The sequence below is a fragment of the Megascapheus bottae genome, chromosome X, assembly GCF_031878675.1.
Source record: "Megascapheus bottae isolate mThoBot1 chromosome X, mThoBot2.hap1, whole genome shotgun sequence".
Classification (NCBI taxonomy): Eukaryota; Metazoa; Chordata; class Mammalia; order Rodentia; family Geomyidae; genus Megascapheus; species Megascapheus bottae.
In genome coordinates this window covers 36,954,081-36,973,986 of record NC_143547.1, presented here as the reverse complement: position 1 = coordinate 36,973,986, position 19,906 = coordinate 36,954,081, and the positions used below count along the sequence as shown (strand labels likewise).

General features: G+C 40.0%; 1 protein-coding gene across 13 annotated transcripts in view; it reads right to left on the bottom strand.

Annotated features, from left to right (window-relative positions):
* Huwe1 (HECT, UBA and WWE domain containing E3 ubiquitin protein ligase 1) overlaps positions 1 to 19,906 on the bottom strand; it is a 168,241-nt gene that overhangs the window by 34,263 nt on the left and 114,072 nt on the right. For 10 of the 13 annotated variants that reach the window (XM_090326994.1, XM_090326999.1, XM_090327002.1 and 7 more), the window contains exons 43-50: positions 19,599 to 19,794; positions 16,623 to 16,790; positions 15,308 to 15,453; positions 14,645 to 14,711; positions 12,416 to 12,633; positions 6,117 to 6,328; positions 5,398 to 5,580; positions 198 to 370 (exon numbers count right to left, since the gene is read on the bottom strand). In XM_090326994.1, the coding sequence (XP_090183120.1) occupies positions 198 to 370; positions 5,398 to 5,580; positions 6,117 to 6,328; positions 12,416 to 12,633; positions 14,645 to 14,711; positions 15,308 to 15,453; positions 16,623 to 16,790; positions 19,599 to 19,794 (1,363 nt within the window). The remainder of the gene's footprint in view (positions 1 to 197; positions 371 to 5,397; positions 5,581 to 6,116; positions 6,329 to 12,415; positions 12,634 to 14,644; positions 14,712 to 15,307; positions 15,454 to 16,622; positions 16,791 to 19,598; positions 19,795 to 19,906) is intronic. The other 3 variants (XM_090326993.1, XM_090327004.1, XM_090326997.1) reach the window with 2 other exon arrangements.

Genomic DNA, 19,906 nt, shown 5'->3' with positions numbered 1-19,906 from the left:
GATAGCCAAATAAGGCTGCAATTTGAAGGAATCCAGTGTGAGGCAGATCCCCCACGCCACTATGACAGATCTCTGGAAGGCCAGCAAGTTCCCAGGGAAACAACACCAAGCCAGAATAGTTACAATCCCAAACCCAGAAAGCAGCTGCACACTCCCACCCATCCAGCTCTTCAAGTCCATTGGCTCCAATTCCCTACCTGGGTCTTGCTGGTTGCTACTTGAGTCCTGAGTGGCTCCTTGGGCATCCTGCTCAGACTTGCTCTTGCTAGAAGCACTCTTGCTGCCAAAAAGGCTACTGGGCTGGTTCACAATCCGGGAAAGGGTTTCTAAAGGCTTCAGAGCAGCATTGACTGTGTTGGCCATATTTGGACTGAGACAAAGGATGATACAGAGATGGACTGAGTATTGAAAAAATAAAAATTATGTCTACGTCCTCCAAGTGCGACTAAAGCTCTTGTAGCAGAACTTACTAAGCCATTATTTTATGGAGCTATGATAATTAAGCATGTAAGGAACAAATATTTGACTAGACTAGAAACCTTGATGATCATAAAAGTAGTAAAGCACATTTCAGATATACTATTCTGTGTGGTAAATGAAAATGCCAGTATTTAGTTTTCAAATCTTAAGAAATCAAACGAGCACCATCAAACTTCTTCATAAAATGGTGCCAGTGCTGGGGGTTGAACTTGGGGTCCTGTGCTGCAGCTTGCCCTTTTTTTTTTTTTTGCTCAAGGCTAACACTACCACTTGGGCCAGAGTTGTACCTCTGGTTTATTGCTCATTTCTCTTTATTTGCTTGTTTTATTAGTTGTTTGCTTACATGTACAATTTATTGAACAAATTCGTTAGAAAAACGTTTAAAGTATGGGAATTTGGGGCCTTGTACTCTAACACTTGAGCCACAACTCCACTTTCCAGGTACTCTGCTGGCTAACTGTAAGTAAATAAGGGTTTTCAGAGGCTTTCCTGCCTGTAATCCTCAGATCTCAGCTAGCTAGGCAGGCACGTACCAGAATGATACACAATCATGATCAAATTTATAAGTTAAATGGAGTTCAAACTACTCTCCCTATTGGCTTATTAGAGTTCTACAAAATCTATATGAGAGCTAAGGCTAGAGTTTTATGTTAATAGGGGTATAAAACCAAGAGTGGTTCTGTTTTTAGTTGATCGTGGTCTCTTAAACTATATCAACCCTAAAAGGAACCAAGGCTACTCAGAATACCCGGTACAAAGACTAGGAGATGGAATGTACAAGATAACTCTTAAGATAGCCAGGTACCTAGGTATTATCACAGGCTCAATTTGGGTTTCAAAAAATACCAATGCTGACAGGTGCTGGTGGCCCATGCCTGTAATTCTAGCTTTGCACGAGGCCAAGATGTGAAGACTGAAGCCTGAAACCAGTAGGAAAGTCAATGAAGACTCCTATTTCTAATGAAGCAGAGCTTAAAGTAAAGGTGTAATTCAAGTCAAAAAGCAATTAGTCCCATGACTGGCCAAAAACCAAACAAGTCACAACAAACAAACAGTTCTAGGCCCTGAGTTTACGCATGCACGCACACACATACACATATTTACACAGAATAGTGATGTTAATTGATATTAAGGAAGGTGATCATTATAAGGTTCAATGATTAAATAAAGACCACTGAGTGAAAAAATTCTTCTGAATATTCACTTGACCTCACAGGATCATCTCTCAGATAATTAACCATAAATATTATCATTTATAACAGAAAAAAGTGGCAATATGAATCCTGATAAGAAAATACCAGTAAGTAGCTTTCTCTTTTGTCAAAAATTTTATCATGAGAAGGAATCCCATAAAAGCAGACTGAATGATGTTCTATAGCACATTTTTTGAAGCAAGAGATTGTATTATTTGCATGTAAAAAATAAATACATAAAAACCAAATGTGTAATCTTCACTGGATTCTGGATCAAAAGACTACCAACCAGACTATAAGGGCATATGAAGTAAAGTTGGGGATATATGGATATAAACTCAATATACTTGAACAGACTTTAAACCACGCAAGGGAGTGTTTTGTTTTTTTTTTTGGCTGGGGGAGTGGTGGGTTTGATCCTGAGGCTTGAACTCAGAGCCTGGGTGCTGTCCTGTGAGCTCTTACTGGACAAAGTTAATGTTCTACCACTGGAGGCACAATGCTACTTTTAGTCTATTTTGCAATTTATTGCAGACTGTGTGGGCTGTCTTTGAATCTCAATCCTCAGAGTTCAGCCTAAGTATCGAGGATTACAGGCAGGAGCCATAGGTGCCTGGCTATTTGTCTTTAAAATACACTTGTGTTTTGAGCGTAAGTAAGTGAACTATAGAAAAGAGTAAAGGGAATGGGATGATCAGTGGCAAAATGCTTGCCTAGCAAGTGCAACATCCTGGGTTTAATCGCCAGTACCAATAAATAAAAAGAGAAAGAAAAATGGGCCGGAAGTTTAGCCTAGGGGTAGAGTGCATGCCTAGCATGCAAGTACTGGGTTTGATTCCTTAACATCACATACGTAGAAAAGCCAGGAGTGGTGCGGTGGCTCAAGTGGCAGAGTGCTAGCCTTGAGCAAAAAAGACCACAGATAGTGACCAGGCCGAGTTCAAGCCCCAGGAATGGCAGAAGAAGAAGAAAAAAAGAAGAAGGAGGAGGAGGAGGAGAAGGAGGAGGAGGGAGGGTAAAGCAATTGTACCAAAATGTTAAGCGGTGGTTATTGTAGGTGGACATATGGTGTTTGCTACACCTGAAATTTTAATTTTCTATCTCCCCCTCCGTGTTGAATATTAAATGCAGGGCCTTACCAAGGTAGAATCTGAAATATTTAAATATTTTAAAGTGTTCACAACAAAATTGATATATCTCCAAAATTGATATATCATCCCATATGTTTAATCAGTTGAGCTCAATAAAGAATGATGACTAGAGTGATCAAGTAATCTGTTGGCTTTACATTTTTGTGAAAATTTATTCATTGGTAACACTACTGACAAATTATAGAGAGTAAGATTTGCTGGACACTGCTAGCTCCTGCTGGCAATCTAAGCTACTGAAATCATACTAGACCCTTAAGATAAATTAAGAAGTTAAAAGTCAGATGCTGATGGCTCATGTCTGCAATCCTAGCTTCTCAGCTGTGATCTTCAGATCACGGTTCAAAACCAGCCCATGAGAGAAACTCTGGAATCTTTTGCTCAAGGTTACCACATTGAATCACAGTGCCACTTTATCCACTTCCACCAGCTTTTCTGGTTGTTAACTGGAGATAAGAGTCTCATAGGCTGGGCTGGCTTTGGACTAGGATCCTAAGCACTTAACCTCCTGAGTAGTTAGGATTATCGACGTAAGCCACCAATGCCCAGCTTTCCATGTGACTATTTCCAATTAACTAACCTCAAAGGCCTTAAGTGGAGTGATGGCTCAAGTGGTAGAATTTTTTTTTTGGGGGGGGGGTTCAGTCACAAGGATTGATGTCTGGGCCTAGGTGCTATCCCTGAGTTCTTCAGTTCAGACCACTGCTCTATACCACTTGAAACACAGTGCCACTTTCTGTTTTTTAATTGGAGATAAGATTCTCACTGACTTTAGTGCCCAGGCTGGCTTTGAACGGTGATCCTCAGATCTCAGCCTCCTGAGTAGCTAGGATTACAGTAGTGAGCCACCAAGCCCAGCAACTTTTTAAAAAAAATTAAAGTGATCGTTCTGTAGTTGCACAAAGGAGTTGCCATTTCCGTTTATGACTACAATGTATGTTGATCAATATCACCCCTTTCAAAAGTTTGCACCAGTTCTCTCACTCTTAGTTTTGAGGGACATACATTGTACTGTTGACTGTATTCTCTACTTCTCTTTGTTTTGTTTTGTGCTTGACTCCATCACTTTCCTTTGACTCACTGACTGGTGTTTTATTTTGCTAAACTTTGCCTTTTCTGAAGGAATTACATTACTTGAGTTCACCCTAAAATCTACTGTACTACATTTATATACACTTGCATACCACACACCATATTTACTTATACATTTATACACTAAATCTAGCGTTCACCTATAAGAGAAAACATGCATTCTTTGCCTCTCTGGGCCTGATTTACTTACATAATATTTTCTAGATATTCCCATTTGTTTACAAATGGTATTTTATTATAATGGATGTATATGTATATCTCACATCTTATTGATTAATTTGTACACTAAGAGGCATCTAGAATGACTGCCTACCTTGGAAATGGTGAACAGTGCTGAATTACACATGATTGTGTGTGTTGCTTTACTATATCCTGGCTTGTTAACTTTTGGAGAAATGCCCAGGAGATCCATTTCCTGGAATTATATATATATGTATGTTCAGAGGCACAGAGGTACAGGCCCAAGAGTGGAAATGCTAGAGCAGAGGGTATTTTTAATTTTCGAAGAGTTTCTTTTAGGCTACATCCTCACTTGCATATGTTATTTGTTTTGATAATGGCCATTCTACCTGAACTGTATTTCAGAGTATACTTTTCCATTAGTGCTAGCTCACAAAAAAAAACAATGCACTATAGTAAGATTAGAAAGATATCATTTATGATTGACTGACTCAGGAAGCGTTGCCAACAGATAGTAAGACATAGTTATATGGAAAATAGATATCTCAATGTACAGCACTAAAGTCGCAAAATAAAACATTCTTCAACAGCAAAGACGAAATAAAACATTTTTTTCAACAGCAAGGAGGAAAATACTACAAGGAAAATCATTCTAATTTACTAGCAAATCTTCAACAAAAGAGCAATGGTGGTTCAAAGAATTTTATCTCCCCAAGACATAAAATGTATATACCTAGGATAATATATTCTAGGCAATGTTTGACAGCTCTAGTGCTTTTTTATTTTCCTCAGTCCTAGAGATCAAACTCAGGGCCTAAGCACTGAGAGTTTCGGTTCTGTTAATTTACTTAGGTTTGATTTAAACTGTATGGATGTGAATGGGCAGACTAGCCCATTTAGTAGCTCAGTTTTCTGAGTACTTTTTTTTTTTTGGGGGGGGGGGGATCAGCCCTGGGGCTTAACTCAGGGCCTGGGCATTTTTCTTGTGCTTTCAAGGCTAGCACTCTACCACTTGAGCCACAGCACCACATCTGGCTTTTTTTTGAGTATGTGGCACTGAGGAATGAAACCCAGGGCTTTGTCCATGCTAGGCAACCACTCTATCACTAGGCCACACTCCTGGCCCTCTAGTAAGTTTCTGTACACGCATATGGGGTGAAGAAGTAAGTTAAAACAGATAGGAAGGAAGCAGCTGGAAAGAAACAGGAAGTACAACCTCCTGCGGTACAGCACATCTGTCACTTCTAAAAGCGAGTGTCATAAACAACAGCAAAACAAACACAGAAAAAAAGTCAAGGCTTTACCTGGAAAGGTCAAGGCTGTGAGGCACTCTAGCCAAGTCATTAACCAGTCCCTTTTTCAGGAAGAGTCGAATGATGTTGTTCATGCCATTGTGCTGGGTCTTGGCTGTGGCACTGCTGTAGAAGCTGGAGGTAGAGGGGCAGGACTCCATAATAGTACTGATGATACACATCACTGCCTGCAGCCTGGGAGATAAGTTTGACATCTTGGTTATGGAATGAAGATAGTCCATCCTTAGTAATTTTCCTATGGTAACTCTCTAGTGCCTTTTGTATAAATTCTAAATAAGAATTAACTTCTTGAGGTATTAGGATTCTTCATATTTCTTAGTTTTAAATGTTAAAAACATATTTAGGCACTGCCAATGGCTCATTACTACAATGCTAGCTACTCAGGAGGTTGAATTATGAGAATCAGAGCTGTAAACTAGCCCAGGCAGTAAAGTCTGTGAGACACATCTCTCACTAATCACCAAAAAGCCAGAAATAGAGCTTTGGCTATAGTAGTGGAGCACAAAAAAAAAAAAAGTAGCAGTGGAGCACAAAAGCTCAGGGACAGCACCTAGGTCCTAGCACTGACACTGACTCCCTCTCTTCCTTCTCCCTCTCCCTCCTCTCTTACACACACACACACACACACACACACACACACACACACACTTGCTCAACTTCATGTCTGAAGATCCCGGAATGGGCAATGGATGAGGAGGCATGGGTTTTACCTGGCATGTTTCTCTGTACTCTCAGCCATAGCCAGTGCCCGTCCAAGAGCAGCTTTTACTTCATTCACTAGGGCCACCTGGGCATCTGTGCCACTCCCTGCAGCAGCCAGACTTGCGAGGAATAGACGGGCCAGGGCAGGTGTGTCCTTGTCTTCTGCATTTTGAGTGTGTGGGAGAAGGTGATCCAGAACAAAAGCAAGCACACTGCAGTCCTGAAATGTCACAAATTATGATATTTATTCACAAGCATAGCATCAAGGTAGATGTATACAATTTTTAACTCATCCGATGGATGATTATCATGCTTATATTAAAGACGATGAAACCAAGTTCAAAGATACAAGCCAGCAAACCACTTACAAAAAATAAGTAGCCTGGGTAATTCTAAAAGCTTTTAAATTCCATTTATTTTCTAAAACACCACTTTTAGACTGTTGTATAGATCTCATTTAGTATAAACTTACTTTTCATTTCATGTATTTGTGTTTAAGCTCAAGGTCTTATGCTTCCTAGGCAACTAATCTATCACTGAGCCATATCTGCAGCCCATTTTTGCACTGATAATATTTTACTTCCTATTTTGCTGTCAGTTCTAGGGCCTTAATTGAGGAATGAGGCACTGTCCTTGAACACAGTTCCACTTCCAGCTTTTTAGTAGTTAAATGGACACAAAGGATCTTATGGGCTTTTCTGACTGGGCTGATTTCAAACTGAGATTCTCAGATCTCAGCCACCTGGGCAGCTAGGATTACCAATGTGACACCTGGGTGTCTGGTGTGCTTTTCAGCCTAGTTAGTTTTTGAACTCTGATATACTGATCTCAGTCTCCACAGGATTTAGAATTATGAGTCATCTGTGTCTGGTCTTTTCTTTCTTTCCTTAGACAGGAAATTGCTCATTTTAGTTCAGGATAGTTCAGAATATACTATCTATGTCCAAGTGTCCTCCAATTTATGATCCTTAGCCTACCCTCGCTTCCAGGTGTTTGGGACTATAGGCATGCAGTTGTCACACTGGCTTCTTACAATTTTTCATGAAATTATTCAAATCAAACCTATAAACTATGGAAACAAATTAGGTATCTTCCCTATCTGATAGTCTGGTAACATGTGATACCCAATAAGAGGCTTGAACAAGAATTTACTCAAGGGCCCAAGATTCGAATTTCCATTCATAACTGATTTCTTTCATTGTTTCATAATTAATTTTAACTGTAATATTAACTAATACCTTCAAAATTTCTGGAATACTGTGCTAAAAACTAACAAGTATTAAGGAGACAGCATGACCACAGACATGGATATGGGAAAATATTTAATATGGGGACATTAACTCAGGGCTGGGAGTTTAGCCTAGTGGTAGAGTGCTTGCCCAGCATGCACAAAGACCCGGGTTTGATTCCTTAGTATCACATATACAGAAAAAAAGCCAGAAATGGTTCTGTGGCTCAAGTGGTAGAGCGCTGGCCTTGGGAAAGTGCAAGGACAGTGCTCAGGCTCCGAGTTCAAGGCTCAGGACTGGTGAAAAAAAAGAAGAAATAATTCAGATGACTGAACACTTTAAAATGGCTTATTTTATTTTTTCAATAAAGAAAGCGCATTAAAAATTATTGGGGGAAGGGGTGCTGGGAATGTGGCATAGTGGCAGAGTGTAAGTCTCGCACAGATGAAGTCTTAGGTTCAATTCCTCAGTACCATATAAACAGAAAAGGCTGGGAGTGGTGCACAAGTGGTAGAGTTCTAGCCTTGAGCAAAAGTAGCTCAGGGACAGTGTCCAGACCCTTAGTCCAAGCCCCAGAAATGGCAGAAAGAGAAGGGGAGGGGGAGAAGGGAGGGAGGTAGGGAGAAAAGAAAAAAATTCTTGGAATTCGAATATTAGTGGCTCACATCTGTAATCCTAGCTACTCAGGAGGATGAGATATGAGGATCACTGCTTGAAGGCAGCTGGGGAAAAGTCCCATCAGACTCTTTATTCCAATTAACCTCAGAAAAGGCGAGAAATGGAACTGTGGCTCAAGTGGTAGAGCTCTAGCCTTTAACAATGGAAGCTCAGGGATAGCATCTAGGCCTTGAGTTCAAGACCCAGGGCTAGCCAAAAGGAAAACAAAATAATTCTTATGACTGGGAAAATGAATGAAATGAAGACATATGCTATTAAAGAGACATTAATTTTGGCCAAACACCAGTGGCTTATACATGGAATACTAGCTATTTAGGATGCTGAGAACTAGAGATTGTGGCTCAAAATCAGCCCAGGCAGGAAAATCAGAAAGACCCTCTCACCAACTAATAGTAAAACAAAAACAAACCAACAAATAAAGGTATGGCTAAATTGCTAAAACACTAGCTTTGTGTGAATAATTTAAGGGACAGTGCCCAGGTCTGGAGTTCAATTTCCATTACCGACACTTTTTCCCCCCTGGATCGGTCATGGGGTTTGAACTCTGGGCCTGAACACTGTCTCTGAGCTCTTCAGCTCAAGGCTACTACTATTCTACCAGTTTGAGCCACAACAGCACTTCCTGTTTGCTGGTGGTTAATTGGAGATAAAAGTCTCACTGACTTTAGTGCCTGGGCTGGCTTTGAACTGACGTCCTCAGATCTCAACCTCCTAAGAAGCTAGGATTACAGGCATGAGTTTCAGGCACCTGTTTGGCACTATTTTTTTTAATGTGAAATGTAAACATGGTTTTCTGAATAACAGCACACATAATGTGTCTGGAGTTGGTGGTCATGCCTATAGTACTACTTACTCAAGAGGCAGAGATCAGGGGATTATTGCTTTTGGTTGCTGTTATTTTTTTTTTGCAGGTCTTGGGTTTGAGCTCAGGGCATGAACCCTGTCCTTGGACTTTCTCAAGGCTAGAGCTCTACCACTTGAGGCTCAGCACCACTTCTGGCTTTCTTCTATATATATATGATACCGAGGAATTGAACCTGGGTCTTCATGCATGCTAGGCAAGCACTCTACAACAAGGCCAAACTCCTGGCCCAGTTGCTGTTTTTTTTATCAGGGTAATGTATAGAGGGGTTACAGTTATATTTGTCAGGAAGTAGGTACATTACTTCTCGCACATTGCTACCCCTTCTCATGTTTTTGTACCCTTTTCCCAACCCCACTCCCTCCCAATCATCTTGTTTCCTCCCCTTCCCTTCCCTATTTCAAATAAATAAAATATACATTTTAACATGTAACAAAGTCAGATACAATAACCATATCAGGTTACCAATGGGGGGGGGGGAGAGAAGGGGATTATAGTTCGAAGCTGGCTTCAATCTCCAATTAAACACCAATTCCATGAGACTTTAATCTCCAATTAAACATCAAAAGATAAAAGTAGAGCTGCAGCTGAAGTGACAGCATGGTATACTCTTGAGCAAAATAAAGCTCAGGGATAATGGCCAGGCACTAAGTTCAAGCCCTAGGAGATTGTGTGTGTGTGTGCGTGCGCATGCGCGTGCGCACACACCACCACCACCACCACCACCACCACCACCACCCCTTAAGCTTTCCAATTTGGAAAAGTAATATGATTAAGTAGAAAGTACGTTTCCAGGTATGGTTCTTGTGCTTTGGATAAGCTAATTAACTTTCTTAGCCTGGTTTTTATTAAAGAGATTCATTTCAATAACCACACAGTATGGAGATAAAGATTATTTATAATATTTGAAAGCAAAAACAGCTACATAGCACTTGCAAAGAATCCAATGTGAGCAAGAGTTCAAAGACCTAAAGCTGGATGTACTGGTATGCAGGTATGGCTTTTAGGGAATATGAGGCTGGGGAGATTGAATCTAAAAATGCAAGCCTGCTTGTGTAGAACAGTAAGAGTAGAGCAAACCAAAAAATCCTCTAAGATATCTGGTCAAAGTGAGTATCTGACATGAATATGGTCAAAAGGAAAATCCCAACTTTAACCATAATACAGTAAGAGAAACTCACTAGAATATGTAAAGTAGAAAAACACCAGGTTTTCGTATATAAACAACCAACTTCCCTATATTGCCGGTAACAATGTACATTCATACAACTACTCTGGAAAACTTTTTGCTACCTCTTCTATAGCTAAGTAAATGCATGCCCTAAAGTTGAGCAATTTGACTTCTAGGTGTATAAAGCCCAATACAAACAATTTGATGTGTTTACAAGGACATGTCTAATAACCCTCATAGCAGCACTATTTGTGATAGCTCCAAAGAAATAAAAAACATCCAACTGTTTACCTACAATAGAATGGAATAAAAGATGATGGTACACTGACAGAATGGAATTTTGAAGAGCAATGAAAGCAAACAGTACAAACAAGATTGAATCCTGCCAACACCTTAAGTTAAAGGAAGTCAGACACAAAAGGATTTATATTCTGAATTCTCAATTGCTGTCTCACACACTCACACGTATACAGCACCACAAAATCATTGTATGTGTGTCAGTCTTCCTACTGTATAGTTTAGAAACAATTATACAGACTTGGGAATGATGGTATTCCTCCGATTGCAGATTGTCATTTACAAAACACAAAATTATGGTGTGACCCACAAATTAAAGACACTCTACTCCCTTGAACATTCATTTAAGACATTGTGAACATGATATAATTTGACTTGATAAGTTTTATCAGGTCGTATAAAATATGAGAACTGGGAGCATGGCCTAGTGGTAGAGTGTCTGCCTAGCCTGCACCAAGACTGGGTTTGATTCCTCAGTACCACACAGACACACAAAAAGCCAGAAGTAGTGCTGTGGATCTAGTGATAGAGCGCTAGCCTTGAGGACAGTGCCCAGGCCCTGAGTCCAAGCATCAGGATTGGCAAAAATAAAAGAAAAATCCATATAATGCTACCATATCTGATGTTTCTGAATACATACAAGTACATATAAAAGATAAACACCTAGATCTTTTCTAATTTACTTCATTATCTAAGACTTTTTTCGTGGTGGGGGGCATTCATGGGGGCTGAACTGAGGGCCTGAGTACTATTACTGAGCTTTTTTTTCTCTAGGCTAGTATGCTACCACTTTGAGATTTTAGGTGGTTAATTGGAAATAAAAGTCTCAGGGATTGGGCTGGGAGTTTGGCCTAGTGGTTAAAGTGCTTGCCTAGCATGCATGAAGACCCGGGTTCGATTCCTTGGTACCACATATACAAAAAAGCCGGAAGTGGTGCTGAGGCTCAAGTGGTAGAGCTCTAGCCTTGAGAAAAATCCAAGGACAGTGCTCAGGCCCTGAGCTCAAGCCCAGGACTGGCAAAAAAAAAAGTCTCAGGGACTTTCCTGCCCCTTCTGGCTTTGAAATGCGATCCTCAGATCTCAGTCTCCTGAGTAGCTAGGGTAATAGGCATGAACCACCAACTTCCCTTAGACTTCATTCCACACAAGCCTCTCAATATTTTCTCCTCAAACCAAATTTTAGATGTTGAGCCACAGAAGGAATTTAAAAAAAGAGCAAAGCACAGGCAATTTTGAATCTCTGATTTCTTCCTTTATACTCCAAATCCAATTGCTTTTCATTTCTACTTTTAAAATACTTCAATTTATTCATTCATCTACAACTTTACCAAGACCACTTTTTTGTTGGCTGTAGGACTTGAACTCATAAACCTGAGCATTGTCACTCAAGGCTAGTGCTCTACCACTTTGTGCTAAAGTTCCACTTCCAGTTTTTCATTTGGTGGTAAGTCTCACAGGGACTTTTCTGCCCAGGGCAGCCAGCTTTGAACAGTGACCCTCAGATCTCAGCCTCCTAAGTAGCTAGGTGGACAGGCAAGAGCCTCCAGCATGCACCCAGGCCACGATCTCCCCCCCTCCCCCAGTTCAGGGCCTGGGCACTGTCCTTGAAAGCTTTTGTTCAAGGCTAGTGCTCTTCAACTTGAGCCATACTTAGCACCACTTCCTGGTTTTTCCATGTACTGAGGAATAGAACCTAGAGCTTCATCCATGCTAGGCAAGCTTTCTTCCATTAGAAAACACTCTTGTGCGCCCCCCCCCCCCGCCAAGATCACTTTTTGACTACACTAGTATAACAGTTTATTCTAACTAGCCTTTGATTTTGCTTTTGCATTTGATCTTGCAGTCAAGAAATATTGAACAGAAAAAAAAATAAGCCCTCATTAACACATCTGTCGTGAGCCTGGTGGCTCTACATCATTGAAAATAGGCCTAGCATTGCAAGGTAGCTTAAAGAGATGTATATTATTTGGTGAGTATTAAGCATTCATGGATCTAGCAAAAACCCAACACGTACATTACATTTAAATAATTGAAGTATATATCATCAGAAGAAAAAATTGAAAGTAGTACCTCTTTGATCAGCTCAGACTGTCCCACAGTGTAGCTGTAGTTGGCAATCAGGGTAGCAATACCAACATAGGATCTCACCAACTCTGCCAGAAGACGAAGGATAGTGGAGGTAGGCATTAAAGGTTTGCTGCCCTTGCTTTTCTGCTTGTTTTCTTCAGAGGCCCGGTCCCCTTCTTTATCTTTCTTCCCATCTCGGGACTCCTCTGGAGTCGAAGCTCCTGAAAATAGCCAAACAATAGTTTAATTAGCAAGTGGAATAGTGGTGGGGGAAAAACACCAGCCCTTGGGTACAAAGAATATAACATCTCTTCCACTTCAGGCCACTTGTATGAAGATGTTATTCTTATAACATGGGTTGAAGAACTCAGAATGGTGATAAGACAGGTCTCCTAAGTTAACGCAGGGATGCGTTCTATAAACTGTCCATAGATTCCCTGCCATTTGCCTATTCTTATGCTTTATGCTGCAGAAAAACCATACTAGTGTATTAGTTCTCCAAACACTTTTTGTACCCTTCACCTACTTCTTCCTTGATTTGTCGGGCATATATAGTTAATATATATAGTTCAGCTCAAGAGCTGAATTTCTCTACAACTGTTCTTCTTCGCCACTGAACCAAGATATTATCATGCCTATTGCACTGCATTTCTGTATGCTTTGTTCCAATAGGTACTCTACATTTTAACTTTCACAAGTCTCCTACACTGGACTCAAATTCTTTGAAGCACGGGGATTTGTTTTAGCATTCAACAGTATGTCACAGAGTGAGCACAAATGCTTCTTTTGAGTAATAATGGCATCAGTCATCCATACTTCATATTTCATTTGAGTTGCCAATCCTTCAAAATAAGTTAATCATCATACTGTTTAGACTAGGTAGTTTTTAAGGGGTTGGCATGCTGGTACTGTAGCTTGAACTCCGGCCTGGTGCTCTGACACTTTAACCATGCTTCTGTTTTTGTTAGTTTATTGGAGAAAAGAGCCTCCCACAGTCAGTCTGGGATAGCTTCAAACATTTTTCCTCAAAGCTTAGCATTCCTCAGTAGCTCTATTTATAGACTTGCCTTTAAATTTTTTTCCATAATTTAGTCCTGATCCTAGGGTTTGAACTCAGGACCTAGGATCTGTCCCTGCACTTGTGTCCTCAAGGCTAGTACTCCATCATTGAGGTGCAGCACTATTTATGGCAATTTTGGAGGTTAAATGGAGCTAAGAGTCTGGGGAGCATTCCTGCCCAGGCTGGCTTTGAACTGCGACCATCTGATCTGAGCATTTTGAGTAGCTAGCATTGCAGGTGTGAGCCACCAGCACCTGGATTTGACTTTTTATCTGGAGGGTCTAGTAAAATAGTATAAATAGTATCTCCTAATTTAGGTGGGGATTTGGGGTTGCTACATTTTTAAAAATTGATGCCAGGCCTTAATCCAAAACCTTGCACATACCAGACAAGTGCTCTACCCTGGAGTCCTGGAACCAGGCCTTTGGTCTGTGATACAGGGATTTATTGCTACATTTCCTCTCTCTCTAGAGCAGATAGAATTAGACATATACCAACAACTTTTGCAGAAATGAGATCTGAGAGATCTTCTACATCTAAGGATACATAACTCTTGAGATGTCTCACTGGGATGACTTCCTCAAGACATTTTTTCAATTCATACTTATTAGCCATTGGGCTGTGCTGACACTGCCAGAAAGCAGGAGAATCCTCATAGCTAAAATTGCTTTACTGACACCAAGGGTCTGTAAGCTAGTCTATGGAATTCATTGAAAGAGGTAATGGCTGGTTCCAAGAGAGCAACTAAAGAAACTTACTAGTATATCAGCCATTAATATACTAGTAAAACTTAGCTTTAAAAATTTTAGCATACAGGGGCCGGGAGTTTGGCCTAGTGGTTAAAGTGCTTGCCTAGCATGCATGAAGACACGGGTTCTATTCCTTGGTACCACATATAGAAAAAAAGCCAGAAGTGGTGCTGAGGCTCAAGTGGTAGAGCTCTAGCCTTGAGAAAGTCCAAGGACAGTGCTCAGGCCCTGAGCTCAAGCCCAGGACTGGGAAAAAATAATTTGAGTATACAGAGACCATGTATTTGTAGAATACTAAGCTCATCCTTCATTTCGTTTGGTTAAATATATGTGTGACAAACATCTATTCCCCTCCCCTCTATCCCAGCACAATCTTGAAGCAGTTTCCTCAATAAAGAACTATAACAAAAGAGAAAATATTACCCTCTCCTTGGGGAGCTCCAGAAGTGGAAGTCTCAGCAGAGGTACCATCTGCAGCAAAGACCTGACTCTGTAGAAGAAAAAAAACTCCTGAGCTATTATAAATTTCTGACAATTGTCCCAAGAACCATTCCTGGGGAATTCTGCATATGACAGAGTTTCTTTTGACTAACCTTTCAACCATGTTCTTTCTCTATAATAGAATTTGTTTTGTCTGAGACCATGACTTGAACTGGATATCTGATCCTTCACTCAATGGCTGACTTCTAACATCAGAGCCATGCCTCCACCCCTATATATTAGAATTTGAGGGATGTTGTCATTATAACATGACTGGAAAAGCAGGAGGAAGGAAAAGGAAAATTACAAGTGTGTGGGAGGGGGGTATGAGGGAGAGAGAGAGGGAAGGGGTGAAAATAGTCCAAAAAGAAATGTACAAATTACCTGACTTATGTAATCAAAACCATTCTGTATATCACCTTTATATTAATAAAAAAGGGGGAAATACCTAAAATTATTTCTAATGTAAGGCAAAGAAAGCTGCTTAGTATTCCTGAACGTTATCTGGATCTCTGGACAACTCTGAAATTTTCTTTTCATAACTCTATATACTAAGGACATAGGACATAGGGAAAGTAGAAAAGAAGGCTGCTGGACCTGACATACATTTAAGGAAAAACTTGATTGTGCATCGAAGTCACTGCTCTGACGGGTAAGTGACCGGTACTGTTGATATACATCATCACCCATATCTTGCAAGAGTTGGCCGACTTCTTGGGTCATACCTCCCGATTTAGTATCAGATTTGTCTGCTAGAAAAACCGGAAACAAATATTAGAAATAAAACAAACACTTCGTTAAATGTGGAATGTTAATGTCTATAGATAGACTTGGACAATTTTCAACTCAAGGATCCTTATTTTTCTAAGGTAATACTACTAAGCCTAAATGAACACATTCAGTACTATGGCTTTCCTTGTGCAATGGAAAGTCAATAAATAGTTCAAGCTCTTACAAACAACTATAACCTATTTAGGAGGAATCCTGATATAATTTAATATAACACAAAAGTTTTATAGTAGGAGGACATGCAAGGAACTAAATGGAACAGAATGTTTTTACTTATCAAAAACAGTATTAACCAACTTGAGGCAATTCTACATTAAGAATATGACTGGAATTGTGGGTTTAAAACAATTTAATCATGGGTTGCAAGTGGTTACATATAGAATCTGTGCCAGCCCCCTCTATGGTACTAAGGTTATACCCAGGGCCTTCTGATTACTAGAGGGGCATTTCACCACTAAGCCATAACTCTAGCACATGCAGTTCTTAACTGGAAATACAAGAGGATTTGGATGGTAGTCTAAAAAGTGAGGAAGTCATGTCACCCACTCTAATAAGGTTCCTAATTTTCTGGGCTTTCGCTTTTGAATATGAAATGATTAGAGAATTAATTACTGGCATTAATCTGTTTATAAGATGCTATTGTTTCCTTTCAAATCTTTGCTCCCAGTCTCTATGGTAGATACATTCAAACAACAGATGTTTGACATCCGACTAATAGTTTTGTGCCTATACCAGCCCTACCAGGCACTATCACTGACATTTGTTATACTGTGTGACAATTTTTCAGGAATGTACAATATCACCTATTGACCTTGATCCCATGAGTGAAAACTATGCAACTTGCTGGAAAAATGACAAAAAAGGGGAAAGGCAAGGTGGTTCATGCCTGAAATCCTAGCCATTTAGGAGACTGAGATCTGAGGATTGTGGTTCAAAGCCAGCCCTGGCACTAAAGTCCATGAGACTTTTATCTCCAATTAACTACCATAAAACTGGAGGTGGCACTGAAGAGTTCAAGGACAGCATCCAGGCCCGAGTTCAAGCCCCATAACCGACCTGCCACCCCCCAAAAAAAGACAAAAAAGGGTAATGTATCCAATTGTACAGCCTCCTAAAGTGAGTAGTCACATACCTTCTTCTGGAGCATGGTATGCAGCCAGAGCATTCAGCATATCATAGATAACTTCCTTGATAGTGTCAGGAATTACAGGCAGAGTAGAAGGTTTCAAAGGTGTTGTCTTCACTAACTGTACAGCATTAGGACCTTTAATTCTGAGATTTTCAAATTCATCATCTGATGCTAGGACAAAAGTTGAGACATAGGAGGGGAGAGAGAAAGTCCATCATGAAGTAGTATTTAAACATGGTTACCAACAAACAAAAACTGAGAAAGGAGCTTATATAATATACAAACCAGAGGAAAAGAGGCCATTGTTATAAAGTTTCAATTCTGGTTTTTATCTATCCTAAATTGCACATCAATAATACAGGTAAAGGTTTTGGAAATAAATTGCTTTGAAAGCAACTTCTGCTTTTGTAACAAGCCTCCTATTTTTCATTCTTAAAATGCTGATGATTATATGAGACCATACATGGGAGATGGGCAACACAGGGATCAATACTAAAAACCTGGGGTGGCTGGGCCCTGGTGGATCATGCCTGTAATACTGACTCCTCAGCTGAGACATAAGGACATTGGTTTAGAGCAGGCTCAGGCATTAAAGTCCACAAGATTCTTATGTCAAAAAACAAACAAAACCCAAGATATTATAAGGACACCTGCTCAGCTATGTTCATCTCTGCACTATTCACAATAGCCAGGCGATGGAAACAATCCAGATGCCATACTGCAGATGAATGGATACAGAAAATGTGGTATATATACACAATGGAATTCTACATAGCCAACAGACAAGATAAAATAATGGCATTCGCAGGGAAGTGGATGAATCTAGAGCGAACCACGTTGAGTGAGACAAGTCAAGACCTAAGGATCAAAAGGCGCATGGTATCCTTAATATGTGGCTATTAAATCCAAAGAATACAAGAGCGAGGACTCAATAACTGCATACCCAAAGCTATGGACATGGTAATGGAAATACAAACATAACTATATAGACAAAAAAACCTACGACTCTATAATCATAATGATTTATTTCATAAACTGATATGTTTCTATGACATACAAGCCATTAGCCTAATTTTGATTAAGTTCTAAAGACTAAGTCCCAGAGAATGTAATTAGAGATTACCTCCTTGAACAATTTAAAATATGATGTAAACATAAGCCATATAATGATTGTTGTTCTTAAGGCACTATGTTATCTCTCATCACTTCTACTGTCCTTGGTTACCTCATATTGTTACACTATCTCACTTTGTTACCTGATTATCGGATATATTTGTATTTGGTTATCTGAAATTGGAAGGGAACAGGGGAAAACAAGATGAGGGGTGGGGGAGGGGGGGAAGGGAAATGGGGACCACGACATGTGAAAGGGTATCAATGTGTGGGAATTAAGGCACCATTTATCTGGCAAATATCATGTAACCCTTCTATTAATTACAATAAAAAATATATTAAAAAAAAGAAAAGAAAAATTTAAAAATTACAAAACAAAATAAACATAAGCAGGAAGTGGTACGGTGGCTCAAGTGATAAGATTGCTAGCCATGAGCAAAGCTCAGAGACAGTGACCAAGCCTCAGGATTTGCAAAAAAAACAAAAAACAAAAAAAAACCCCAAAACAAACAAACAAACAAAAAACAAGAAAACAAAAACCAAAAACCACCTGGGGCTACCAAAACATTTTGTTTAAAACAATTAACTAGCTGAGTGCCACTGGCTCATGCCTATAATCTCAGGTGCTTAGGAGGCTGAAATCTGTGGATAGCAGTTCAATGCCAGCCTGAACAGACAGATTTAAGAGTCTCATCTCTTCATTAACACAATATTATCATATCATAGAATAATTTAATACAGTAATAGATAATACATGGTACTTATAATTCTCCCCCAAATTTTCTTTATCTTGATACAGAATCATATCAAGGTGGTAGCACATTACCATTCTACATTTTTTACATTGTTTATATTTTTCCATAATATTATGCTGTCCTATGAAATCTCAGAATATTTACTTGTTTTCTCATAATCACATATATGCCATACCTTTTAGGCAAGAATATAGATGTAACATTGTAAATGTCTCACAGTATCCCACAAATTATACCCACTTGTCAATCAATCATCAACTTATAAGCTATTAACTATACATAAGGCTTGAAGGCCAAGAAGAGAATTGAAGAAGTCCTTAAGTCTGATAGGGATTGTAATACAAAAAGGCCTAGAAAGGCTGGGAGTTTAGCCTAGTGGTAGAGTGCTAGCCTAGCATGCACAAAGACCCTGGTTCGATTCCTTGGTACCACATACATAGAAAAAAAGATGGAAATGATGCTGAGGCTCAAGTGGTAGAAAGTCTAAGGATAGTGCTCAGGCCCTGAGCTCAAGCCCAGGGCTGGAAAAAAAAAAGCTCAGGGATACTGCCCAGGCCCTGGGTTCAAGCTCCACAATGGACAAAACAAACAAACAAACAAAAAGGCCTAGAGAAGTTATTTAGGTGTAAGTGAGACCAAAGGAGGAAAATTTTATTTTTTTTCAAGGGGGGGGTCTGTACTGGGGCTTAAACTCTGGGCCTAGGTGCTGTCCCTGAACTCTTCTGCTCGGGGCTAACACCCTACTCCTTTGCCTGGGTATTGTTGACCCTGAACTCTTCAGCTCAAAGCTACAGGCCTACCCCTTGAGCTACAGGGCCACTTACGCTTTTCTGGTGGTTAACTGGAGATAATAATCCCCTGGACTTTAGTTTCTGGGCAGGAACTCAGCCTCCTGAGTAACTAAGATTATAGGTGTGAGTGACCTCGAGGAGGAAACTCTTAGGGGAAGAACCCAAAGGCTGATCATATTAAAACATCAAAATGTTTAAAAAGGAACAAAATGTATTGATCTACATGAGGCTCTCATACTTACAGATATTTCATGTAGAAAATCTCTAGCCCTATCAAGTGTAGATGTAATTTCTCAAAGGCCTGAAACAATCAAACTCACCAGTTCCAGAGCCTCGAGGGGCTGGAAGGGCAATGCGAATACAGCAGTTGGCCACTTCTGTGAATATGTCTGGATTACGGCATGCAGCTGGCCCAAGGACACGAAGGATGTAGTTGATTTCTCGAGATCCAAGACTGCCAGATACAACACCAGAGGTAGTGCTTCCAGCTCCACTTGTAGCTGCAGAACGAACAACCTAGAAGCAAGAGAACCACTGCAGATTAGATATCATTTTCTAGAAAGTTGTCAACATAAAATTCTAAACATGTATCTAACAACAATGTATCAAACTTTCAAGGGAGAAAGAC